At 50.3% G+C, this 22,563-nt stretch overlaps 1 protein-coding gene across 1 annotated transcript in view; it reads right to left on the bottom strand.

Annotated features, from left to right (window-relative positions):
• Positions 1-14,439: 14,439 nt before the first annotated feature.
• Bean1 (brain expressed associated with NEDD4 1) overlaps positions 14,440-22,563 on the bottom strand; it is a 41,713-nt gene continuing 33,589 nt past the window's right edge. Inside the window, exons 4-5 of the mRNA XM_026392639.2 lie at positions 17,270-17,420; positions 14,440-16,566 (exon numbers count right to left, since the gene is read on the bottom strand). Coding sequence (XP_026248424.1) covers positions 16,227-16,566; positions 17,270-17,420 — 491 coding nt within the window. The 3' untranslated portion in view covers positions 14,440-16,226. The remainder of the gene's footprint in view (positions 16,567-17,269; positions 17,421-22,563) is intronic.

Below are 22,563 nucleotides of genomic sequence, written 5' to 3'. Positions count from 1 at the left end.
TTGGTGGTTTCCCAGCATGAGGCTGTGGCCCCTCAATCCCCTTGTCATCTGGACTTCCATGACCACAGAAGAATCACGTGTCATCTCATGATCAGTGCTCAGTCTCCTCTCTGAACCGCTGCCAGTTCCATTTAGGGAAATAGCATTGGGGGCCTGGCCACTTTGCCCTGTTCCAAGCTGGGGCCAGCCCTGGCTTCAAGGCTCCGTCACTCCCTCTTGTCCTTGTTGCCCTGGGAATTACTGACCATCTGTGGTCCAGGGAGAGAGAGAGAAGTGGCCTTAAGTCTTTTTTCTTTCTTTTTTTAAAAAATTAGTTATACATGACAGTAGGATGCACTTATATACTTTGATGTATCATACATAAATGGGATATAATTTCTCATTTTGGCCTTAAGTATTTTTGACTTAAGAAGAGTATGAAACCATCTCCATTGGTTTAGAAAACAACTTGGCCCAGCTGTGGCCATGCACTGAAGGCACAGCTGCCTCCTGAACTGAGTGGGAAGCAAGAGGAAGGAAAAACATTCCCTTTGGGGCCAGTCTGGACTGGAAAATCAGGGTTAGTGGACAAAGGCTCCTGACATCTGGGAGGTGGTCAGAGAACATCGAGGAGACTGAATGTAAACAGGGGCAGGATTTTGGGGAACTCAGGAGAAGCACAGCAGCTGTTGGTCTGTGCCCCACCCCCATGATGGACACCTGGGCATGCCTGTTCACCTCTCAACAGGTGCCAGGTGCTCCTGGTGGTCCATGCACAGAGTGCCAAGGGGTCAAGGACACTAGTGTCTGGCCCTTCCTGTTTGGACCAATTCTTGGGTTTTATCAGCAGGATAAATGACAGCAGCCAAGGTGGGCAGTGTCCATCACCTCCTGTAGTCTGGTGATTAACCAGGAAACTAGGGAAGGCAGGAACCTTAGCTACCAGGGATCCTGACAGGTTGGGGCTGTCTTTGGGAATTTGTAAATGAATAGTCCACTGTTTTCCCTTCAGCTCAATTTGAGCACCTGTTTTTGGAAGAAATGTGATTTTTCTCTTGCTGTATGGTAACCAATAAATCCTTGACTTAGACCCTGAAGTTAATTTTCAAGTGCTTTCTGTGCCAGCAACTTCACTTCCTTGTAGGATCTTTTTGTTAGCAGGATGTTTTTATTTTTTAAACACAGTGTTTCCTAATAAAGTGGTATGCATGGGTCCAGAAAGATCCCCTGTCTTCCCCCCTGGACGCCTTGGAGAGGAAGCTGTGTGATCTCTAGAGGATGCAGCTGGTTGCAGAAACCTCCCAGCCTAGAGAACACACCTTAGATGAATGGAGCCAGTGAGCACAAGAGCCGCTGTCTCCTGTGGCAGGCAGGGGTCACAGAGTAGCTATAAACGCCACTACAAGCCAGGGTCAGAAAAGAGCAGATGGCTTATGGCTCAAGGGGGTCTATTTCTTAGACCTGGGGTCCCTGCCTAGACCCTTCTAGGAATAGCTCGAAGGAACATGGCAAGGACTGTCATCCCTGAAGAGCCAGAGTGAGTAGCCAGGACAGTGACATTCCAGACCTGTTGGGGTCACCCCATTCTCACTCAGGCTGGGGATCCCTGGGGTGCTCCAGCTCTTATAAATATTTACTTAAATTCGTGAACAGCATATACATTTTCTTTTATTTAAAAGTATTTATTTTTTAGTTATAGGTGGACACAATGTCTTTATTTTACTTTATGTGGTGCTGAGGATCGAACCCAGTGCCTCACACATGCTAGGCGCGCGCTCTACCTCTGAGCCACACCCCAGCCCGCATATACATCTTCTTCCAGTTTTGTTTTTAGTGAAATAGTTCAATTTACATTTAAGCTTTTTGGTCTTAGTGTAATAGATATAACTAGAACCATTAAAAATATTTGGTTCATGTATCATGTGATTAAAAGACAATATATAAATGTTTTTCACATACACACAAGTGTGTAGGCGGGTGATCCAGAGCCAGGTTGGTAGCTTTGCAGTCATCACGGTCCAGGCTCTTCCTTTCTGTTCCTGGTTCTGGGAGGTTCCACTTCCCAGTTCATGGCGTCCCTTCTCCAGGAGCGTAGCTGTTCAAGATGGCTGCTGGGCTCTTCTCTGGCCAGAGATGGCAACATAGCTGGCTTCTCCCCATTCACACAGATAATGACCCTTTGCAAGGGAGAACTAAGATGTCAGGACTTTGCTAGAGGTCTCGGTGTGGGTGGGGGGAAGGTAGAAGGGAAGTCAACACCCACAGAGTGGGTCACATGACCTGGCTTTGTGCCTAGTGCCCTTGGGGCCCCAAGTCCCCTCATCCTCACTTCCCTCTTCTGTAATGCCCTTGTCTCTGCCAGCCTCCCATGCTAGGTATAGCTCTGGGAGGAGTGAGACCGCCTTGTCCTTGTTCCTGTGACACGAGTGAGTAAATGTGCTCTGGGAAACGCTATCACCCAGCTTGTTTTCATCTTTCAGTTTATCTTCTGCTTCTTTCTCTTACCTCTGAGCCTTCTCCCTAGATGAGATGATCCCCCTGTCTGGGGACTAGATCCAACAGAAAACTCTTCCTCAGAACTCATCCAGATGATTACCATCAGATCTGGGAAGGACAGTGATATTTGAAATGCAAAGCAGGTAACAGATGTTGCTAAGCCCTGTCTGCCCTAGAGCATTGGTAAGCCTGGGGCACCTCCGTTTTCCCTGAGCCCTGGGGTGGAGTGTGGGTCCTTACTTAAATGCCTGCGTGTCTGTGGAATGAGTAACATTCATCCCCTTGGCCTGTCCACCCTGAAGAGTGGTCATTAAAACCACTTAGTAGTTATTAAAATAATTGATGGGCTCTTGAAAATGTTGCCTGGCTGTCTGCTGTGGCACAGGATTGCTCACTGGAGACCCCATGACTGCTGGCACAGCCCCCTGCCCCCCAGTAATCCCAACCCCACAGCTCCCCTGAGGCTGGGGTGAATTTTGTGTTCCTCTGGTTTCCATAGATGGGAGCTTGGCCAAAGCTGTCATTAAACAGAAGTGAAGATAAAGCCCATCTCATGGAATCCAGAAGGTGTAGACATTTACTGCTCTTCACAGAAGCTCTCTTGAATTTCTATGTATCTCGACTCTACTTCTTCAAGACTAGTGCATACCAGACGGGGCTGTTGTGATCACTAGCTCAGTGGTTCTCAAACTTTGGAATATCCCAGTCAAATGACGGCTCATTAAGATGCAGACTGCTGGGTCTCACCTTCACAGTTTCTCATTCAGCTCATCAGGGATGGGCCTGAGAATCTGTTCTCTAGCAACTTTACAGATGACACTGAGCCTGCTGGTCTAGGAACTTCCCCTTTGAGAACCACCTCTCTAGCTTTACACTTTCTTGAATCGGACATCCAGGAATTCAAGGAAACCTTAGCATACCTGCCCTTCACTGAACCCTGGTTATCTTACCTGTCAAACAGGAGCATTGCTGCTCAGGGTTGTTGTGAGGCCCTGGACTGGGGCCTGGTGAGCAACAAGTGAGTTCAGCTCACATGCTGGAACAACTAGGCTACAAGGCAGTTAATAGACTTGTTAACCACAGTAACTGACATTTCCCATCCTTGCAGCATAGATGGGTACCCTCCCACATCAATCAGGGAACATCTTGACTGACCTGTTTCTAACCTGGCCCGGCCTGACCAAGCCTGACCTTTGGGGCTGTACCTCTGAAAAGTGCTGCATGACCTTTCTGCAGTTACAGACCATGGGGCAAGAAACTGACCTTTCTTTTCTTTTGAAAAATATTCCCATTTTCACAGAGACTCTGATCCCAGTACCCAGCATTCTAGAGCATGAGAGGGAGGGCAGGCAGAACTGGCTTCTCAGGCCATGGTAGCTGACACCTTTTGTACTAACGGGACTCTGGGGTTCCTTACACAATAAACTGTTGGTTTTCTAATCTGATGTCACATTTCTTGGCAGACCTTCCTCTCCATGGGTCTCAGTGACCTTACACCCTGCCCTTTCCCTAATTCACAGAGCAAATTTATCTGTATTCAGGGATGGGCAGAACTTGGCAGTTCCAGGCTCATTTTAGGAAATGCTTAGAAAAATGAGCAGTGAACAATGAATCTTAACCTTTTGAGAGCCCCTTGACTTTGTGGCTGGTGCCTGGGCTTTGGGATCAGAACAGGAGCTGGGATCCCAGTTTCCCTGGTTATTGGCTCTGAGACCTTGGGCAGGTTACCTCGCCTCACTGGTCCTGTTTCCTCCCCTGGACACTGAAATTCTATTTCTTCCTTTGCCAGGAGTAGGGCTGCACAAACTAGGAAGGAGTGAGTTAAAGGAATAACAGAAATGGTCTCCTGACTCCTTTCAGCCCCTTCCCCTACTCTGTAGTTGGCTGCAGACCACCAGCCTTTCTTGCATCTTCACTGGAAAATTGGAGGGGGAAGTTTTTGGTGGAGTACTCCACAGCCAAGGCAATGGATGCTGCAGTTATGTTTTCAAAACATGCTTCTTGTCAGGGTGATGGGGGAAACATCTGCATCCTTACCTGCTATTTACTGAATCCTGTGCCACAGGGTGAGCATCATAGCTACCTGCCTTCCTAAAAGCCTGCAGTTTAGCGCCCCCATCTGGTAATAGCTGAGAAAACCTCGTATGAAGGCAGGAGGGCACCAGCAGCCTCAGTGCCTCCTTCTGGTGAGGTACTGAATTAACTCTGCTATGATAGTATACCCCAGTGTTAATGATCACACTAACCCCCCTCCCATGCAAAAAAATTTTTTTTTCGGTGAAAAAAGTTTTTTTTCAGTGAAGTAGAAGTATATAAAATCAACACACAAAAGCAACAGAGAGGTCATAATGGTAGATAAACCTATATTTTCAATAGTAATAAAGATGATTAAGTACTTTGGAATAGCTTTATTAAGAAAGATGCAAAATCATACAAGAAGATTGCCAGAATACTCCTGAAAGACCTAAATAAGACTTAAACCTTATCCATTCTTGGATAGGATGACCTAATTCTTCCTAAACTAATTTATAAATTCAATGCAATCTTAACAAAACCACCCCAGACTATTTTATAGAGTTAGACATTTTATACTAAAGTTCATATATATATATATATATATATAAAAACCATGTAGAAATCATGAAACCAATGAAAAGTAAAAACCATAATGTAAAACCTCAGCAATTAGGAACATGGTGCCGGCCTGTGAATAGACAAAAAGATGAGCAGGAGAACCCAGGAATAGAACCCAAGTACAGGCAGAAATTTAGTATATGATAATGGTGGCATTTCAAGTCAATGGGGTTAAGGTGGACTGTAATAAAATGGTGTTGAGATAATGGTAACCATTTGAAAAAAGACAAAAATAGATGCGTACCTCACACCATACCCAGTGGTTAAGAATCCAAAGGTAAAAAATGAAATCCATAGAAGCACCTGATGAAAACAACTGATCAAAATACCAGGGTCCTGATAGACAAGGAAAATACTCAGGAACCCCTGGAGGAGACGAGGAAGATGAGCAAATGCAGTTCGAGGTCTGGACAGGCTCCTGGGGAGAGAAAGAATGTTGATGGAAAACTGGTGAAATCTGAGTACGGTTTGTAGTTCAGTGGACAATACTGTTTCAATAATTGATCAATGTTCTTTACCATTCCACTATGAGATGAGAACTTCAGAGGAAGCAGGGTAGGGGGACATAAAGAATTTGTATGATTTTGCAGCTTGTCCTTAAATCTAAAATATGATAAAATAACTCCTTGAGAAATAAAAGCAGAGCACAACATTATAAATAGTGTGTGTGTGTGTGTGTGTGTGTGTGTGTGTGTGTGTGTGTGTATCTTTTCCTAAGACTGGAAGGGATTGTACCAATGCGGTAACATTGGGTATCTTGGGTGGAAAGTGGTAATAACTTTTGCTCTTGTTTTCTTATTCATCTTACCTACTTTCTAAAGTTTTCTTCTCAGTTGACGGTTTGTTGCCCCTTAGAAACAGTGGGAAGTGAGACAAGATGAAGTTTATCATTCATGAACTTATATTCCAGTGGAGGAAATGAAAATTGAATACATTAAAAATAAATCTTTGTTCAGAAAATTAAACTGTGAGGTGATGTCTCAGAGATATGATTGGTCAGAAGAGGCCTCTCAGAGAAGGGGATATTTCAGGTAAGATACGAATTACAAGAGAGAACACGGGGAGGGGGAGGGGGAGAGGGCACAGCCTATGCAGAGGCTTTGAGGCAGGTTCAGGCCTAGCATGTTCCAGAACCTGGAAGAAGCCAGAGCGGCTTGGCTGCAGTGACAAGGGGAAGGGGGCAGGGGATGAGGTCAGAGGGCAAGCGAGGGATGGGCCCGCAGGGCTTGGTATGGCCTTGGGCGCCCCTGGAGCAATCTGAGCAGATGAGGCTTGTGATTGGACTTAGGTTTTAAAGGAGTCCTCTGGCAGCTGAGGGCGCACAGGCTGCAGGGAAATGAGGGCAGAACCAGGCAGGAGGCCAGGATCCCCCAGGGTCTGGACTGAGAGGTGATGTTATCTTAAATGAATTATGGTCACTGTGGAAGGAGGAGGGCAGTGGTCATATATCATGTTATAAAAGAGAGCTAGGGTGAGGGACATGAGAGAGAAAGAAGAAAAGAGAAAAAGTGAAACAAATTCTGCATGGAGCTTTAACGAGTGAGTAGATGGTGGATCACTTCCCCGACAGGGAATGCCAGGGGGTGAGGAGCAGGCTTTCTGGGGAGAGCAAAAGTTCTGTTTAGGTTCAGGAAAAATATGTTTTTTTTTTTTGTTAATGGTCAGAAAATAATGAATAATGTTCAATGATTAAAGAAAAATAATTATCTTGCCTTTTTTGCCCCCAGAATCCTTGATCCAGGTTTCTCTCCTAGGCTGCAGGTCAGACCCAGGACAGGGTGCCCAGGGGGACGATGCCCTGGAGGGGTTGCCATGTTCTGCATAGGTTCAGCCTTTTTCTCCATTCCTTCTCCTGAGGTTGCTGACCTACTGTGCCTTCAGTCTTGCTCCTTCCTGATGTTTCCTTCCCTTGGATGGAAGCTCCCCTGGGGTCTGGCTCCCTTGCTTTCCCCTCCTTCAGTACCTCAGACACTGACAGTTTACCAGCTTCATTGTGGATTGCTGGGTGCTATGCTGAGTGATTGGGATGGGATGCTGGATGTAAGGATGATGGCAGTGTCCCTCCTGCCCCCAGTGCACACTGCTTCCTGATTGGGGTCTCAACAAGCCCACCAGGGGTTAAAGGACAGTTCTCTCTGTCTAGGATGGAGGTGAGGCCAATGCTCCTTAAATCCTTCCTGCCTGAGGACCCCCTTGGTCATTTTTTTTTTTTTTAGTACCAAGGATTGAACCCAGGGTTGCTTAACCACTGAAACACATCCCCAGCCCCTTTTACTTTTTGTTTTGAGACAGGATCTCACTAAGTTGCTTAGGGCCTTACTGAGTTGCTAAGGCTGGCCTTGAACTTGCTATCCTCCTACCTCGGCCTCTTGAGTCACTGGTATTACAGGTGTGTGCCACTACTGCTGGGTTCCACCTTGGTCTAAGGGAACTGAAAGTAATGTGGTCGTATGCTCAATTCCCTCCTTCCCTTCCTCACATCCAATAATTAATGAATCAATTCATTAATTTTCAATGACTCTCTTCACCTCACCTGAGTCAGCATGCCTTACAGTGTGCTTCACGGAGGAGCACTTGTTCGGCTGTCAGGCCAAAGCCATTTCTTGCCTTTTTCTGACTTCTAGTGGCCACCTGTATTCCTTGGCTTGTGCCCCCTCTGTGGTTTGAAGGTCCCCACTAAAACTCATGTTGAAATTCAGTCCCTATTGTGAAGCATTAAGAGGTGGGACTAAGTGACCTTTAAAAGGTGATTGGTCATGAGGGCTCTGCCTCTGTCTTTTTGCAAGTAAAAATTTCCTATCATCAAATAAGTGTGGGGACAGATGGCCTCTTGTCTCCAGGTCTTCTTGGGTCAAGTGTCAGGCTAGCTGGGATGTGAACTTCTAGGAGGTAGCAACACAACAGTATTTCCCAACATCTTAGATGCTGGCTTCCTTTTTTAATAGCTTCATCTAGTGTGTGGAGAAGTGCTGTCCTTGAGTAGCCAGTCTATGTCCTATCCAGCTGGCCTGGAGGCTTCAGGCTTCAGAAGACAATGAGTTAAAATCCCTGCTCTCAGTTGGCTCATAGCCAGGAGAACTAAGCTCCTAGTGAGAATTGGTTGTGACCTTTTTTTTTTTTCTCATTCTTCTTTCTCCTCCCCCTCCTCCCTCTCCTGGTTCCCCCAGTGCTTGGGGTCAACCCAGGGCCTCATGCTTGCTAGGCAAGTGCAAGTGCTATATCCTTGGGCCCTGGACCAGGTCCTTGCACCTGTTTGCTTTTGTATGAGAGTCTGCTGGGCTCCTGTGCCTCTTGTCACCAAGAAGGGGCAGGACTTTCTGGGCGCTTGGCCTTGGAGCTGCCTCAGACCTGGGCTCAACATGCCTGGGGTCTCTTTGTTCCCTGCCCCCAGCTATCCTTGCCTACCTGCAAAGTTTTCTGAACTCAGGGGCCTGGGCAGTTCACCTCCCTTGGGGTGGCATCATTTCCTAGCTGCAGCTGGACTTGAAAATGGATCCCCCATTGCGTTGTATCAGGACACTCCCTGTGCAAACCTTTAACTCTCCCTCTCATAGACTGGTCTAGATGAGTCCGTCTGTGTCTCATACTGAGTGCTACTCTTTCACACACATTAGCTCATCTGATCCTGAACCTTAGAAAGGATAGGTAGCCTATCCAGGGTCACACTTGATCACCATTTGGCTTCCCCCTGAACCTCACCTTGAGTGGAAAACATAGTCAGGTCCAGGGTAAGCCAGTCTGAGAGGGTGGGGAGAGGGTTGGCATCACCATGGCTGGGGCTAAGGATTGCTGAAGAAGCCTCTGTCTACTGCTTATTCAAATCCTCCTTCCTCCCTTTTGCAAAGGAGATTGAGGCAGAGAGAGCAAGAGCCAGGATTGGAACTCAAAGTGTGCTAGTTTCCAATTGCTGTTACAGCAGGTATCTACAAATGTGGTGGCTTAAAAGTACAAAAATTTATAATTTTATGATTCTTGAGGTCAAAGTCCAAAATCAGTCTCACTGGGCTGCTTTCTTTTGGGGGCTGTCAGGCCGAAGCCATTTCTTGCCTTTTTCTGACTTCTAGTGGCCACCTGTATTCCTTGGCTTGTGCCCCCTCTGTGGTTTGAAGGTCCCCACTAAAACTCATGTTGAAATTCAGTCCCTATTGTGAAGCATTAAGAGGTGGGACTAAGTGACCTTTAAAAGGTGATTGGTCATGAGGGCTCTGCCTCTCTGAATGGACTCATCCATCTGTGGAATAATAATGGTTAATGAGTTCTAGGTTACCTTGTGAGTGGGTCTGTTATAAGAGTCAGTTTGGCTTTGTCCTTGTATGTGCCCCTCTCATCATGTGATTCCCTGTACCACCCCCGAGATTCTATAGAGTCCCCACCAACCGGAAAATCCCTCACCTGATGTGGCCCCTCTTTGGGCCTTTCAGCCTCCAGAACTGTGAGCTAGTTCACTTTTATTCTTTATAAATTAGTCTGTGGTATCAGGCAATAGCAACATAAAATGGATGCATCAGGGTCCTCTCTCCATCTTTAAAGCCAGCAGGGAGCCTCTGAAAGTCTTTCATCTCTCCTCATTCTGCTTGGGTTCTTCTCACACCTTCTCTTTGATCCTCTTGCTTCTTTCTTATTTGTGACTGCATTGGGGCCAATCTTAAGTTGCTTCATCCTAAGGTCCTTAACTTAATCACACTTGCAAAGTGCTTTTTGCCACACGAGGTAACCTGTTCTTGGGATAAGGGTGTAGACATCTTTGGAAGTGGACCCAGGCTATCTGAAAAGCCATGCTGTGTCCATAATACCAAACATTTTGAGCAAAGTTGCGGTGGTGCATGCCTGTAACCCCAGCAGCTCTGGAGGCTGAGACAGGAGGATCTCGAGTTCAAAGCCAGCCTCAGCAACAGAGAGACACTAAGCAACTCAGTGGGACCTTGTCTCTAAATAAAATACAAAATAGGGCTGGGGATGTTGCTCAGTGGTCAAGTGCCCCTGAGTTCAATCCCTGATACAAAAAAAAAAAATTATAGATGAGAGTGGCAGGGTTCTGGACCCTATAGTTAGTTGTCTTGATGGGTATGAAGTGTGAGATCTGGGAGGGTCAGACTAAAACGAAAGTGTCTCACATCTCTTTCTCTCTTTCATTTCTTGATCCCTGGCAGTTTTGCTCCCTGCAGTGAGGACTGGAGTGGCCTTTATCTTTTCCTTGTTAATAGCCCAAATTTCACAAATTGGCACTCTCAAATTAATCCCTTTCCCTCTTGTGTGATTCTTGTATTGTTCTTGGTGACTTACTGGTTTAACCACACATCTTAGTTCTCAGCTATTGGGGACCAGTAGCTGTGAGCTACCTGCCACCCTATCTCTGACAGCACGGCCAAGACCAACTGTGAGAACACCAGGCACGGTGCCTAGATCCAGACTTCCCTGCCCTCTTGTGTCTGAGCCAGCCCACTTCTCTAGTGCCAGCTTCCCCACTGGTCCACGGCAGCCTCCTCCAGCTGCTGGATTTGGTGTTAATTGCATTATTCACACTTTCTAAGCCGAGGCTTAGTGAGAACCTGTTTTTTCCACCTACCAGTGTGACTAGTTTTGAGGGGAACAGTGGAGGTGGAGGTGGGGAGATGGGGCAAGGGATCTATCTGCAGGGCTGCTTTGGCCTGGAGTGATGGAGGGTGGCGGCTCTGTGGCCAGAGAAGGGAAGGGTCTGGCCCAAGGTCACATGATGAGCTGATGATTGAAGGACTCTGGGGCTCACAGCCTGTACTCCCAACATCTCCAGGTGCCTGCAGAGCTAGGAATGCAGAAGTCACAAAGAGAGCAGGTGTGTGTGTGTATAGGTGCCGCCTGGGCAGGGAGTCTGGGAGCCAGCACTGTGTCATCAAGTCTGTGTGTGACACACAGGCAGGGACCTATTTCCTTAAGAATGGAACTGTACATTCCTGCTAGTTGTCCATTTCATAACCCCTCCTGGCTCCAGGTGGGTCCCACACTTGGAGAGGAACAAGCTTGGCCCTGACATTGGGACCTCAAATGGCGAAGAAGGATTATTCCAATAGTTGGGAACAGTTTAGTAAGGGAGAGACTGGGAGGAGGAGAGGCAGGAGCCGATGGTGAGATGGCCCTGGGGAGAATACAGTGTTTGGACTGGAGCTTTAGGTTCAATGTCATAGATCCATACCTTGTTTTTGTCTTCCCAGATTTATGTTGTTCTTCAGGAAAAAAAAAAAAAACCTATGTAACAGCCAAACTATGGGTGGGTATATTTCTTGCATGTTTACAAGTCACAAAGTATTCTTAGTGGGGAGTTTGGCCATTTTCTTCCAGCTGGCTAAAGGCCCGTCCTATTGGTTATTGGAGCCAGGTCCCTCTGGTCCCAGTGCCCTGTACCTCCACAATAAGGAAATATTGGGAGAGCGCCAGGATGGGTTCAAAATGGTGCCCTGTGACTTTGGCACTCTCAAGCCCTGCTGGAGGCTGAGTCTGACTCCCCTTATTCTGCTATGGGTCCTGGTCAGCAATGATCCTTGCCTTCCCCTATCCCAACACCTGCTCTCATTACCCTATGGTCATTGTCTACCTCTGGCTGAAAATTGTCACTCAGGCTTGGAGCTGGTAGATAGAGTTTGGACCTGTTGACCGCCATTCTCATCTATCTGTCCCCTTACAAAGGGAACATGGCAAAGCCTGCTGCTCTGTCCAGTCCTTCCAACCTCCTTCCATCTTTCCTATGGAAAACCCTTTCCAGGAGAGACTGATTTGGTTCCTCCTCTGCTACCCTCCCCAGAGTGGGCATCTGACCCAGGCCCAGCCATTCAGAGGTTCAGGGATGAGTATGTGTCCAGGCCAATCTGTTTTCTTTGAGGGTTGACTTTCTGGGAGAAAGTCTTTCTTCATTTTGGATCAGGAACCAACACATAAAGACTTGAAGCTTCCATAGCCCATGTTCTAGAACTTTCTGGATCCAGTCATGTCTGAAGTTAGAATGATCACTTGGACCATTAAGTTACACCAAGAAGTATCTTTTCTTGCTTAAGAAGTTTTAGATTGAAACTGAGCAATGGGGGAGGGTGATGGGCCTCACAGCTTGTCAAGGGATAATCCCCTACTCAACCCTGGTAGTGGACCATGTGCCACAGGAACACTGGGTACCCCATCATCACTCTGGTGAGGATGGTCAGCTGTAATATAGCTGAGGCTGTGACAATATGCCTGGAGAGCTGCAGTCCTGGGAGACAAGCTGGGCAGGCCCAGTAACTTAGGGGGCAGAGGCACACCCACCCCCAAACACAGAGATAGTAATTCTAGGCTCCCGAGGACTCACTTGGGTTCAGGGGAGTCAAGCAGAGCAGAGCCCAGCCCAGAACAGAAGATTCGCTGCCCTAATGAAACTGCCTGTCCTTGCACTGTTCATGCCCAGACTCTGGTCAACCATGCAGGTGGACATGAATGGGAACTCCTAAATGTGAGGATGGTAGCATTGGAGTGTGCGATACCTGAGTGTGCATTGGAACCCCCGTGAGGGCAATAGGGTGGGCACCAAAACTCTCTGAGCAGATGTGTACAAAACCCCAAGTAGTAGAGCTATGACAGTTCCATGTAAGTGTGTATGCCCGAGCATGTCTCGGAACTTGGTTTGCATGTACATGCAGGCGTGGCTGGTGACAGTAGGTGGTCCCCCTGTGGCTCTGGACAGCCATACTTTATATCAACTCCTTCCTCCCTCTCTTGGTTGATGTCTGTTCCTCATATGTGGCAGATGCAGTTGGTGTCCAGTCCAGAGACCCAGGAACTCACTGTGCCCATGCATGCTGACCCAGTGGCAGCTTATGCCACCCAGCATGATGGCTTCTTTGGCCAGCAGTTGCAACTCCTCTGCCTGAAGAGTTTCTCTGACCAGAGGAACTCGCTTGGCCTACACAAGGGTCAGGAATCAACATCTCCCAAAGAGCAGCCACCAAACAATGCCTGCTGAGAGCTGGAGTATGAATAATTCATCTCCATCACCCCTTGGGAAGGCTGACTGGGAAGTGTGATTCATTCTGCCTCTCAGAGTTGCCATATTGGACAGAACTCAGGAGTTTGCAAAAGAACCTGATTTACAACATCCTCACTGACCTTCTTCTCCTTGTTTCCCTGTCCCATCTGTCTGGTTCTCCTGGGATCACCTCTCTAATCAGCCCTCGGATCCATATATTGATGAGGGTCTGGTGTTGCTACCTCCTGTTGATACAGTCTGGTGTTGCTACCTCCTGTTTCTTTGGGGCCCTAATGGAGTCATGCTAAGCCCAGGTACTTAGGGTGTTCTCCTTGGTCCCTATCCCTTAGGCCCCTGGCAAAGAGGTCAGCTTCCTTGTAAGAATGTGCAAAGGAACTTGAACATGCTGCCATTTATGGACATACCTGGATGGAGGAGATGGGAAGAACCAAGAGCCCAACAGTCACAAGAACCCATGGATCCCGTGTTCAGAATGGGTGTTGGTGTGTGGGGTTCAAGTTGATGTCAGCATGTGACTGGACACCATTACCATGAAGAGGAAACTCTGGAGGAATGGTATTAGCTAAATTGTGTGCATATATGAATATGTAACAACAAATCCCACTGTTATGTATGTACCATTATAATGCACCACTAAAAAATATGGGGGGTGGGAATGAGAGGCTAACGGATAGGGCTTCGTCCTGAAAATGGAAGGCTTGAATGGGTTCGACCTCATGGCACATCCCAAGAGTGGAAGATAAGCCCAGGATCAAAATGACAAGTTTCATTTACAACTACGTGTGTCTGTGGGCAATGGCTTTCAAAGTGGGAGACTGGAGTGTCCTTATTCTTGAAGGGCAGACTTGTTCACTTTAACAGTGGCAGCAGCGAGCCAGCAGGTGGCAGTGTGGGCTCAGAGTGTGGGCAGTGGGTGCTGGACAGCTGACCTCAGCCCCTCCAACTGGGACTGGAGACTGGACTGGGGAAAGGGAAGGAGCCTGTGCTTCCTTATCTCAGAGTCACCTTCCTGACCAGTGGGTCCTGGTTGATAGCCAGTCCTAGGGACATTTACACCAAGACAATGCCATTTTTCAGGGAGGTTAAACACATAAAAGGAATTCCTGGAAATCACTGACTACCCAAATACCTACCTCACAGCAAGTGACAAGGCTTCAATGACTCCTAATCCTGAGAAGGAACAGGATATGCCATCCAGGTGAAGGCGTATTTTCAGATTGTGGTTGTTTGAGGTTTCCTTTCCTTTCCAGTTTCAGCAGCAAGAGCCGCCCCCCCCCAACCCATGTATTCTTGGAAAATGTCATTTCTTGCTACATTTTTATTGATATGATGTATTTATTTGAACACAGAAAAGATACATTGTTGCTTGTTCAGCGCCTAGTCCACAGGAACAACAAAAGCTATTCAGCTCCATTCCTTAAACTCTGAGGAGCAGGCAGGGATTCTGATCTTCCCCCAGCACTCTCTAGGGATACAGATTCAGGATGCATTTCTTAAAAGGGTCTCATCCCTGGGTGCATTCTGAAGGCTATACAGTACAACAGACAGATATTTTTGCCTAGAAAACAGAACACCACAAAGTTGGACAGAACTGCTTGTAAACAAGGTCCTTCCCCCAGGTGGAGTCTGGGGGCTCCAGGGTGCGGCACACAGGACACGACAAAACCTCTGGGTGGACTCCTTTCAGCTCTGCACCAGAAGAAATGCTATTTCTACAGAAAATAAAATTCAAGATTGCCATCTTTGCCACCCCTCTCCTGAAGAAAGGGATTACTGAATTGTCTTAGCCCTTCATTGGAGGAATTGAAATGTGGGGAGAAGGAGGACTGGGGGCAGGGTTTGCTGTTTAAGGGTGGGCGGAAAAGGGAGGGAAGGAGGGAGGCAGGGTAACTTGTTCCCAGCCATTGGCGATGCTGGCAGGGATACTCCTCAAAGATGCTTGAAGACCTCCGCAGGCTGGGTCTTCAGAAATCATCTAGGTTATGGACATGTTCTTGCTGGGGTTCAAAGGCCAAGATCTGAGCCTTTCTACAATGAGGCTGACCCCATGTATCTCCTTCTATGGCAGGACCCTGGCAGCAAGGCTGGGCACTGGTCCTCTTATGATGGCATGGTGGTTTTGAAGGGGCTCATACCCTCTTTATTCTGTATGTGCAAACACCCTGGAGAGGCAAGGCCAGGATATGTTGATACTCCCAGCTGTGAGCTGCCACCCCGGACGACAGCACCGGCTCCTGGGTGGGGTTCGGCTCCAGCCCATCTGGGCTCAGGCCACAGTGGCTGGCTGGGCACATGCTAAATGAGGGGCCCTTATCTGCCTCAGAGTGGTGCCCAGGCAACATTGTGGTGAGGCCACCTTTGAAGACCCTCAGCCCCGGGCAGTGGTTGGACTGACATGGGAACTACTGTGACCCACCTGCACCACTGCACACTTACCAAGGGCACTGTCCACCCCTGTAGCTTGGGGTGGGCTTCTCAGAGAATTCTCCTAGCACCACCAGACTGAGGGTACTGGATTAAGGGAGGTGCCTAGTGGGCTGTGAGGGCCTCTAGGTTGTGCCTGAGCCCCCAGACCTGTGTCCCCACCCTGTAAGCGGCAGGATGGTGATGTGGCTCTTCTGCCCTGGAATTGAAAGATAGGCACAGCACACAGCAGAACCTCACTGGGGCCTGCCCCACCTCCCAGGAGAACAAGCCCTGGGGGAAGGGGAGGGGCAGGCAGCTGCCCTGGGGTGGTTGAGCAGTTTCTGGAGGCAGAACCAATTTGGGCACAGCCTGGGGAGAGGGAAGAGAAAGCCAGTTTCCTACTTCAACTCTCTCCCCCAGCACCATCCACAGCGGCATGACCACCAGGCTGGGGAAGAGGAGACAGGAGGTCAGAGAGCTTCATTCATTTTTAATGAAACCTCTGCCAGTAGGTTTTGTGTGGGTGTGGGGGTCCCCTGTGTGTGCACACATGTCCACACACGTGTGGGGCACATGGGGGATGTCAGTGTGTATGTCTGTAGCCACGTATATATCTATGTGTTGTGTGTGCATATTGGGGTGTATGTGTGTGTGAGTGCCTATGTATGCCACAAGGATGTGACTCAGCCTGGAGGGACCTGTTGGAGCTGGTGGGCTGTGTCACTTAAACAATCCTCTCGGGACCAGAGGCTGGGGCTCGGGTTGGGGTGGGTGAGCCCTGTGAGGTCCTTGGCCCTGGTTCCGGTCCAGGCAATGGCAGCAGGCCCGATGGGGAGCCGGGTCCACACACGGCCTCATAAGGGGGCAGCGTGTCCATGGAGATGGTGCGGAGGCCACTCTGGCCCCGGGTCCTCTGCTCCTGCTGGTGTCCATGGGGGCTGTGGCTGCTGCCTGAGTGGAGGGTGCCATTCAGCATGGGACAGGAGTCCGTCAGCGAGTAGGGCGGCGGGGCGTCCGTGGGGACATACAGTTGAGTGGCCCCTGGCCCCACACATTCCTCGTAGCTACAAAAGAAGAGGCTCCCTCAGGCTCTGCTAAACCTGGGGTCTGGGGAGTGGGTGTGGGGGTCTCTTTCTTATCTGAAGTGATGGCTGTGGACCAGGTGGGGCCTCGTCCATGCTGGCTCCAGTGAGACCCTACTAAGAAAGGGGACCCCTGCACCCCTGAGACCTGGGCTTTGAACTTGAATCAGGCCTCCTGTTCTTTGTGAACTCACTTCTCTGGGGCTCAGATTCCTTAGAACAAGAGCTGCCTGGGAGACTTCCCAGGCTGGCCTTGGGATGGGATGAGTTCTTGGTGTTAGATATTGAAGCTGAATAGATTTTTCTCCCTAACGGGAATTGATCCCGCAGCCCCTGGAATAACTTAATACTCTACTGATCTAACTCCCCAGGGAGACACTTGGAGGAGCAGACCCCCAGTGGGCTCAGGATAGCTGTTGTTCCCCAAACCACAAGGGCACCCCTTCCTTATCCCTGCTCATCAGTCCGAAGAAGCTCCGCTTGTCTTTTTCTTGGTGCGTCCTGGTGACATCTGCTGAGTCACACCCTGTCTCAAGGGGACTGCTTGGTCAGGAGGGGTAGGGAGATGGCCATGCTCACTGAGATGTTTGCTGCATTTGGGAAACATGCAGAGAGGCGTTGCTGTTTCCCTTGGTGTCCAGAGCCCTACCCTCTCACGGGCCCCTCCCCCATGTGGCCTCCTTACCCTGGCGGAGAATCTGGGTACAGCTCCCTGAGCACCGTGGCATCCACGTCCCCATCAGAGCTGATGTCCAAGGGCGGGGGCCAGTCCTCTGCAGGGCTGCAGGTGGACCGCATCCTGCGGCTTGAACGGCTGTACGTGTGTCCGTCAGATGCTGCAGGGAACAGACCAGCAGCCTGAGCCTTGGGCCAGTGCCAAGGACTGGCCTCCTGAGTCTACCTGAGGCCAATGAGGCTCTGCTGTCTCCATCTGACCATCCCCTCACCAGTGCAGCTATCTCTGACCACTCAGCAACAGCACAGGCATGTGAGTGCCATCTCTGAGCTGGACATGGGGTCACAGGGAGGAGGAAGCAGAGCCCACCCTGTCCTGGCTCTGTCCTGGAGACAGCTGAGAACTGGGCAGTGTGACATGAGCTTTGGCAGTCCAGGGGCTGTGGGAGGAGAGACAGGCCTGACCAACTGGGAGGCTGGGGTGGGCTTCCTGGAGGAGGGGCTGCCAGAGCCGAGTCTTGTCTAGGATTAGCCAAGGGAAGAGGGCAGGCCGGAAGCCGGAAGCCTGAACAGCTGAGGCAAGAGGCGGATGAGAAAGGGAGTGGTGTGAGCAGGGGCTGTGGGTAGTGGGGTCAGGCTGGGGCATGAAAAATGGGGAGGAGAAGGTCCAGGATGGAGGGCTGCAGAGGCCTCTGGGATCGGGCCTCCTTAGCCTTTCCTGCCCCAACCATGCGTCACTCCCTTAGGTGCCCGGGGAAGGGAGTGTAATGGATCGGGTGACTTCACAAACTTTGTTTTCCTTTGTTTTGTTTTTTCGAAACCACACGTTAGCCCTGAAAAGTCCTGCAGCTAAGACGCACCGTTAACTGCGCTAGTCCAGCATTTGACCACAGAATGTCATTTTCTTGGACCTATCATACTGCTTAATGAACACCGCTGGAGCATTAGTCTCTCATTCTGCAACTGAGATTCAGAGAGGCCAGGTGACTTGCTTGAGGTCACACAGAGAATGGTAGGGTCAGAGGGCAGCTGGATGTCTTAGCTTCTCATCATAGAAGTTTCTGGCAGGTCTAGTTACAGAAGCTGCCAAAATGGCTAAGACATGCAGTCTACCCACCCCCAAGGGCTCCTGGAGGCTCCCTCAAGGGGTGGGGCTTGGCATTGTGCCCACTGTACAGACCAGGAGGCTGAGGCTCAGGGTCACATACCAATAGAGTAGGGAGTTGGAATCCATGCGGCCTGTGTCACCGCAGAGACTTCTTCCCACTCCCCTCATCTCCTTTCCCCACTCCCCTCATCTCCTTTCCCCACTCCCGACGACTCAACAGGAGTGGAAAGCCCTTGACGTGAGACCACACCTGCAGGTCTAATTCCAGGACTATCTACGGGTGTGGAGAAAGCTCTCCGAGGCCAACGTTCTGAACGTGTTCATTATCTGTGGCTCTGTCCGGATGGTAGGATCATGACCCTTAGTTTCTTCTTTATATCGTCTGTATTTTTTAGGCTTTCTATTATGAACACTTATGACTTTTGTGCTAGGAAAAATGAGCCCAATATCATACGCTGTTAAAAAAAAAAAAAGGAGCTAAAATGAGATGAGTTTCCCTTCAGGGGAGCAGCTGAAAGACAGAAGTTTTGGAAGGAGTTCAGGAAGACATCCAGGAAAGATCAAAGCACAAGACAACTGGGTGAGGACCGACCCTGAGCCAGGACGGCTGGGCTCCAGAGGCCCTGTGTCCACCAGCGCCACGTGGCTGGGAAAGGTCTTGGGCTCAGGGGAGGTTCCACCCAGAGGGGATGAGGCTGCAGCCATCCCTAGAGAGCCGGGGCTGTTTCCTAGACAAGGTGGGCAGCCCTGACAGCCAGTCGGGCCCATGAAAACTGCTGCTGATCCCCTCTTCCCGGCCTGCTTTCTCTTGGTCCTCTCAGACGCTGAGCATCTTGGGGAAACTGAGGCTGCCCTGAGCTCCTCTCCCAGCTCAGACCTCAGTCCCGAGGTGACCCAGTCCAGTCCTAGACATTCGGGTGGGTAGAGCTCCCGAGGAAGAGCTGGGGAGAAACCAGCCCGCTGTTTCCCCACCGTAAAGGAATGGCCTCGGGCCTTCCTCATCCTCTGCCTCTCCCGATTCCAGGTGAGGGTACAGATGGGTCAGGCCTCGGGAGCCCCACTTTCTGCCTCACGGAAGGTGAGATCTTTCTATGCCTCCTCTTTACCAAAATGAAGAAATACCTCAGTTCATTATTTAACCCAATCCAGGGTTACCCTCCCTCGACAGGCTCCCGGAGGGGGAAGGAGGAGAACTTGCACCCACAAACTCCCACACTTTCTATCAGAGGCAAAGACTGAGAGGTGAAGCCAGAGGAGACAGAGGCAGCCACCACTAATGCTCTAGATCTTTCCATCTTATGAAACACAATCTCTTCTTCTCCCTCCCCCTCATTGGTTGGCTCCTCTCTGTCTGGCCAGACGACAGAAAGGGCCTGTGGGCAGCAGAAGGCAGACACTGTCCTGAGGACCATGGGGAGACACTGAGTGGTGCTGAGCAGAGGATGGGTGGGGGTGGTCATGTCCAATCCCTTTGGGTGCCTGGGAGGTCAGGCTGGTGGGTGGGCAGGTGAGGGCAGGTGGTCTGTGAGCAGGTTTTCTTGGAAGGAGAAATAATGAAACTAGTTAACTGTATGGAGCATGGAATTATTAGCCGGTGCTCTTCTTATAGAGTCTTTACAATCACTTTTTGAGCTGGGTCTCTGTGTAAGCATTTGATAGACACAGAGAGGTGAGACAACTTTTACCAGGGTGCACAGTAAATGCAAAAAAAGTGGAAGGTGATTTGGATACTGAATCTGGTGCTTGTGAGTCCCCATGGAGGGGTGTCTAGGGACCTTGAGGGAGGGGTGGAGGCAGCTGCAGGGAAGAAGATGGGTAGATGAGATGAAGCAGCTGGAGGGTGTAGGGAGAGGTCAGGGGGAAGTGTTGAGCTCTGACCTGTAAGGGGCAGGAGAAAGAAATCCACCAAGAAGTCCCAGAAATAGCGGCCAAAGGGGCAGGGGACTGACCTGGAGGGCTTTGGTCCCCGGAGCAGGGGGGAAGTGTCTGAAAGATGGGAGGCCTCCACTGTGGAAGGTGGGGGCTATCTGATGCTCACAGAGCGTGTTCCTTCATCCCTGGTGTCCTCCGGAAGCCCCCAGCAGCCCCTGCGTATTCTCCAGAAGGCTGGAGGAAGGTGTGGGATAGCAGTGCCCCTGGACTCCCTGCCCAGGCCCCAGGGAGGTGCCAGAGCCAGAGAACAGAAGTGGGGCAGGGAGACAGGAGCTCCACAGGGCTGCTGTAGGGGAGGGCTAGCAAGGCCTGGCCCTGGAACTGGTGTGCCTGTGGCCTCCATTCACTCTGCCTGCCCTGGGGCTCAGAGCCGGGACCTTGCTCAGGAGGGTCTGACCTGCCTTCAGGTCCTCAAGGGCCAGGCTGACCGTTCAGCCCTCTCTGTTGGAATCTCAGGGAGACCCCTGGCCTGTGCTCCAAGTCTTGCTGTGAGGATGAAGTGAGGTGGCTTCTTCCCTTGCCCATGGCGAACTTCTGGACTGGACCCTGGGTGGGGGGAAGCCACATGCAGGCCCTGCTGTCATGAATGCCACATCGTCACCCCATGACCAAGGCACTGATGGAGGTGTGGGTACAATGCCAAGGAAGCACAGAGAAGAGGGATTTCCATTTGATTCTGGTAGGGGCCAGGGGGGCTGGAGATGCTTCCACAGGGAGGTGGCATTTGAACTGGGCCTAAAGGGCTTTGGCCAGTTGGAGAGGCTGGGGAACGGCAGTCAGCAGAGGGCAGAGTCTGGAAGGAGTGGGTCTGTGCTTGGAGAGGAGCAGCGGGTACTGAAGGGGAGAGGCAGGTGGGCTGCCCTGTGTCTGCCAGGCTCCATCCTAGGGTGTGGGGTGATTGAGGGTGGTACCTGGGTTTGAGGGAGGAGCCCTGGCCTCCTCCCCAGGGTTAGTGCCAGGCTGTTGATGCCAGAGTGGGACAGGCCCATCCTCGTCTAGGCAATGCTCTGACTTGTCCTCTTGGGGCATCCTTGGCTCCTAGGGACTTGGGGGTGCTGGGCTGGCTGAGTCTCACACATGCATGGATGCTGGCCTCTTCCGTCCTCATTCCTGGTTACGGAGGGCAGTCCGCTAATCAGCTGTCTTTCTTCCCTTGTGGCCACTTTTGCCCCTGACACATGATAGCCCTGTGGGTCTTGCCTGAGGTCTGGTTCCTTGCTCTTCTCCTCCCAGAAGAGCAACAGCCAGGTCTGCAGGTCTCCTGGCTGCGGGAATGTCTGCTGGACCCACATGTGTTCCCAGGGTGGCTCCACTGGCATCTCCCCCAGTGCCACCTCCCCTCAGGGATGAGACTGCCCGGCCTCCCAGGCTGTCTGTGCAGTGGTCAGCCCAGGGACTTTCAGGTCAGAGTGCCTGGGCTCAAGTTCTGGATCCATCCCTTGCAGACTGGGTGATTCCAGGCCCATTACTTAACTGCTCCTAATCTGTAAATTGGGGTGACAATTAAAAGCCACCCCAGGACCACTGTGAGAAATTTGCACAATGAGATTATGCATAAGAAGTGCCAGGCACACAGGGAGGGCTCCTGGCCCATCGGCCAGCGCTCCCAGGCCTCCCTCTGCTTGCTGGCTTCCGGCATCTCTTATTGCTAAAGGAGGCTCCTTCTATAGCCAATTAACTCAGTGGAAAGAAAACAGAAATATCTCATTCCTACCAGATCAGCAGGGTGTGCTGGGGGAGGCTGCAAAGGCCCAGGTTCATCAGATTCAATCTGTTTTAAAAACTTTTCTAGCGAGGTGTGGTGGAGCAGGCCTCTAACCCCAGCTACCCAGGAGGCTGAGGCAGGAGGATCACAAGTTCAAGGTCAGCCTGGGCAACTTAGAAAGACCCTATAAAAATATAAAGGGCTGGAGATGTAGCTCTGTAGTAGAGCGCTTGCCTAGCTTGTGTAAGGCTCTGGGTTCAATCCCCAGGACTGCAAAAATTAAAAAAAAACCCAAAACATTTCCCTTTGTTCTTTCCGCAGGCCCTGGAAGGGGAAAGCCCCTTAGGTTCTGCTATGGCTCTGGGATCCCAGGAGGCTCACATCAGTTCTGCATTTCAGGGGCTGGGCCTGCTTTGCTTTTCCCCACCTGGTGGGTGGCCTCAGACAGCAGATAGACCCCCCCTGCAGCTCCTGTCGGGGGAGGTCTGGCTTTTTCCTGCCAATGGAAATTGTCTGAGAATTTATCTATTGACTCATCCACTCATTCCCATACCTACTC

Source organism: Urocitellus parryii, chromosome 15, assembly GCF_045843805.1.
Source record: "Urocitellus parryii isolate mUroPar1 chromosome 15, mUroPar1.hap1, whole genome shotgun sequence".
Classification (NCBI taxonomy): Eukaryota; Metazoa; Chordata; class Mammalia; order Rodentia; family Sciuridae; genus Urocitellus; species Urocitellus parryii.
This window is presented reverse-complemented; position numbering and strand designations above follow the sequence as displayed.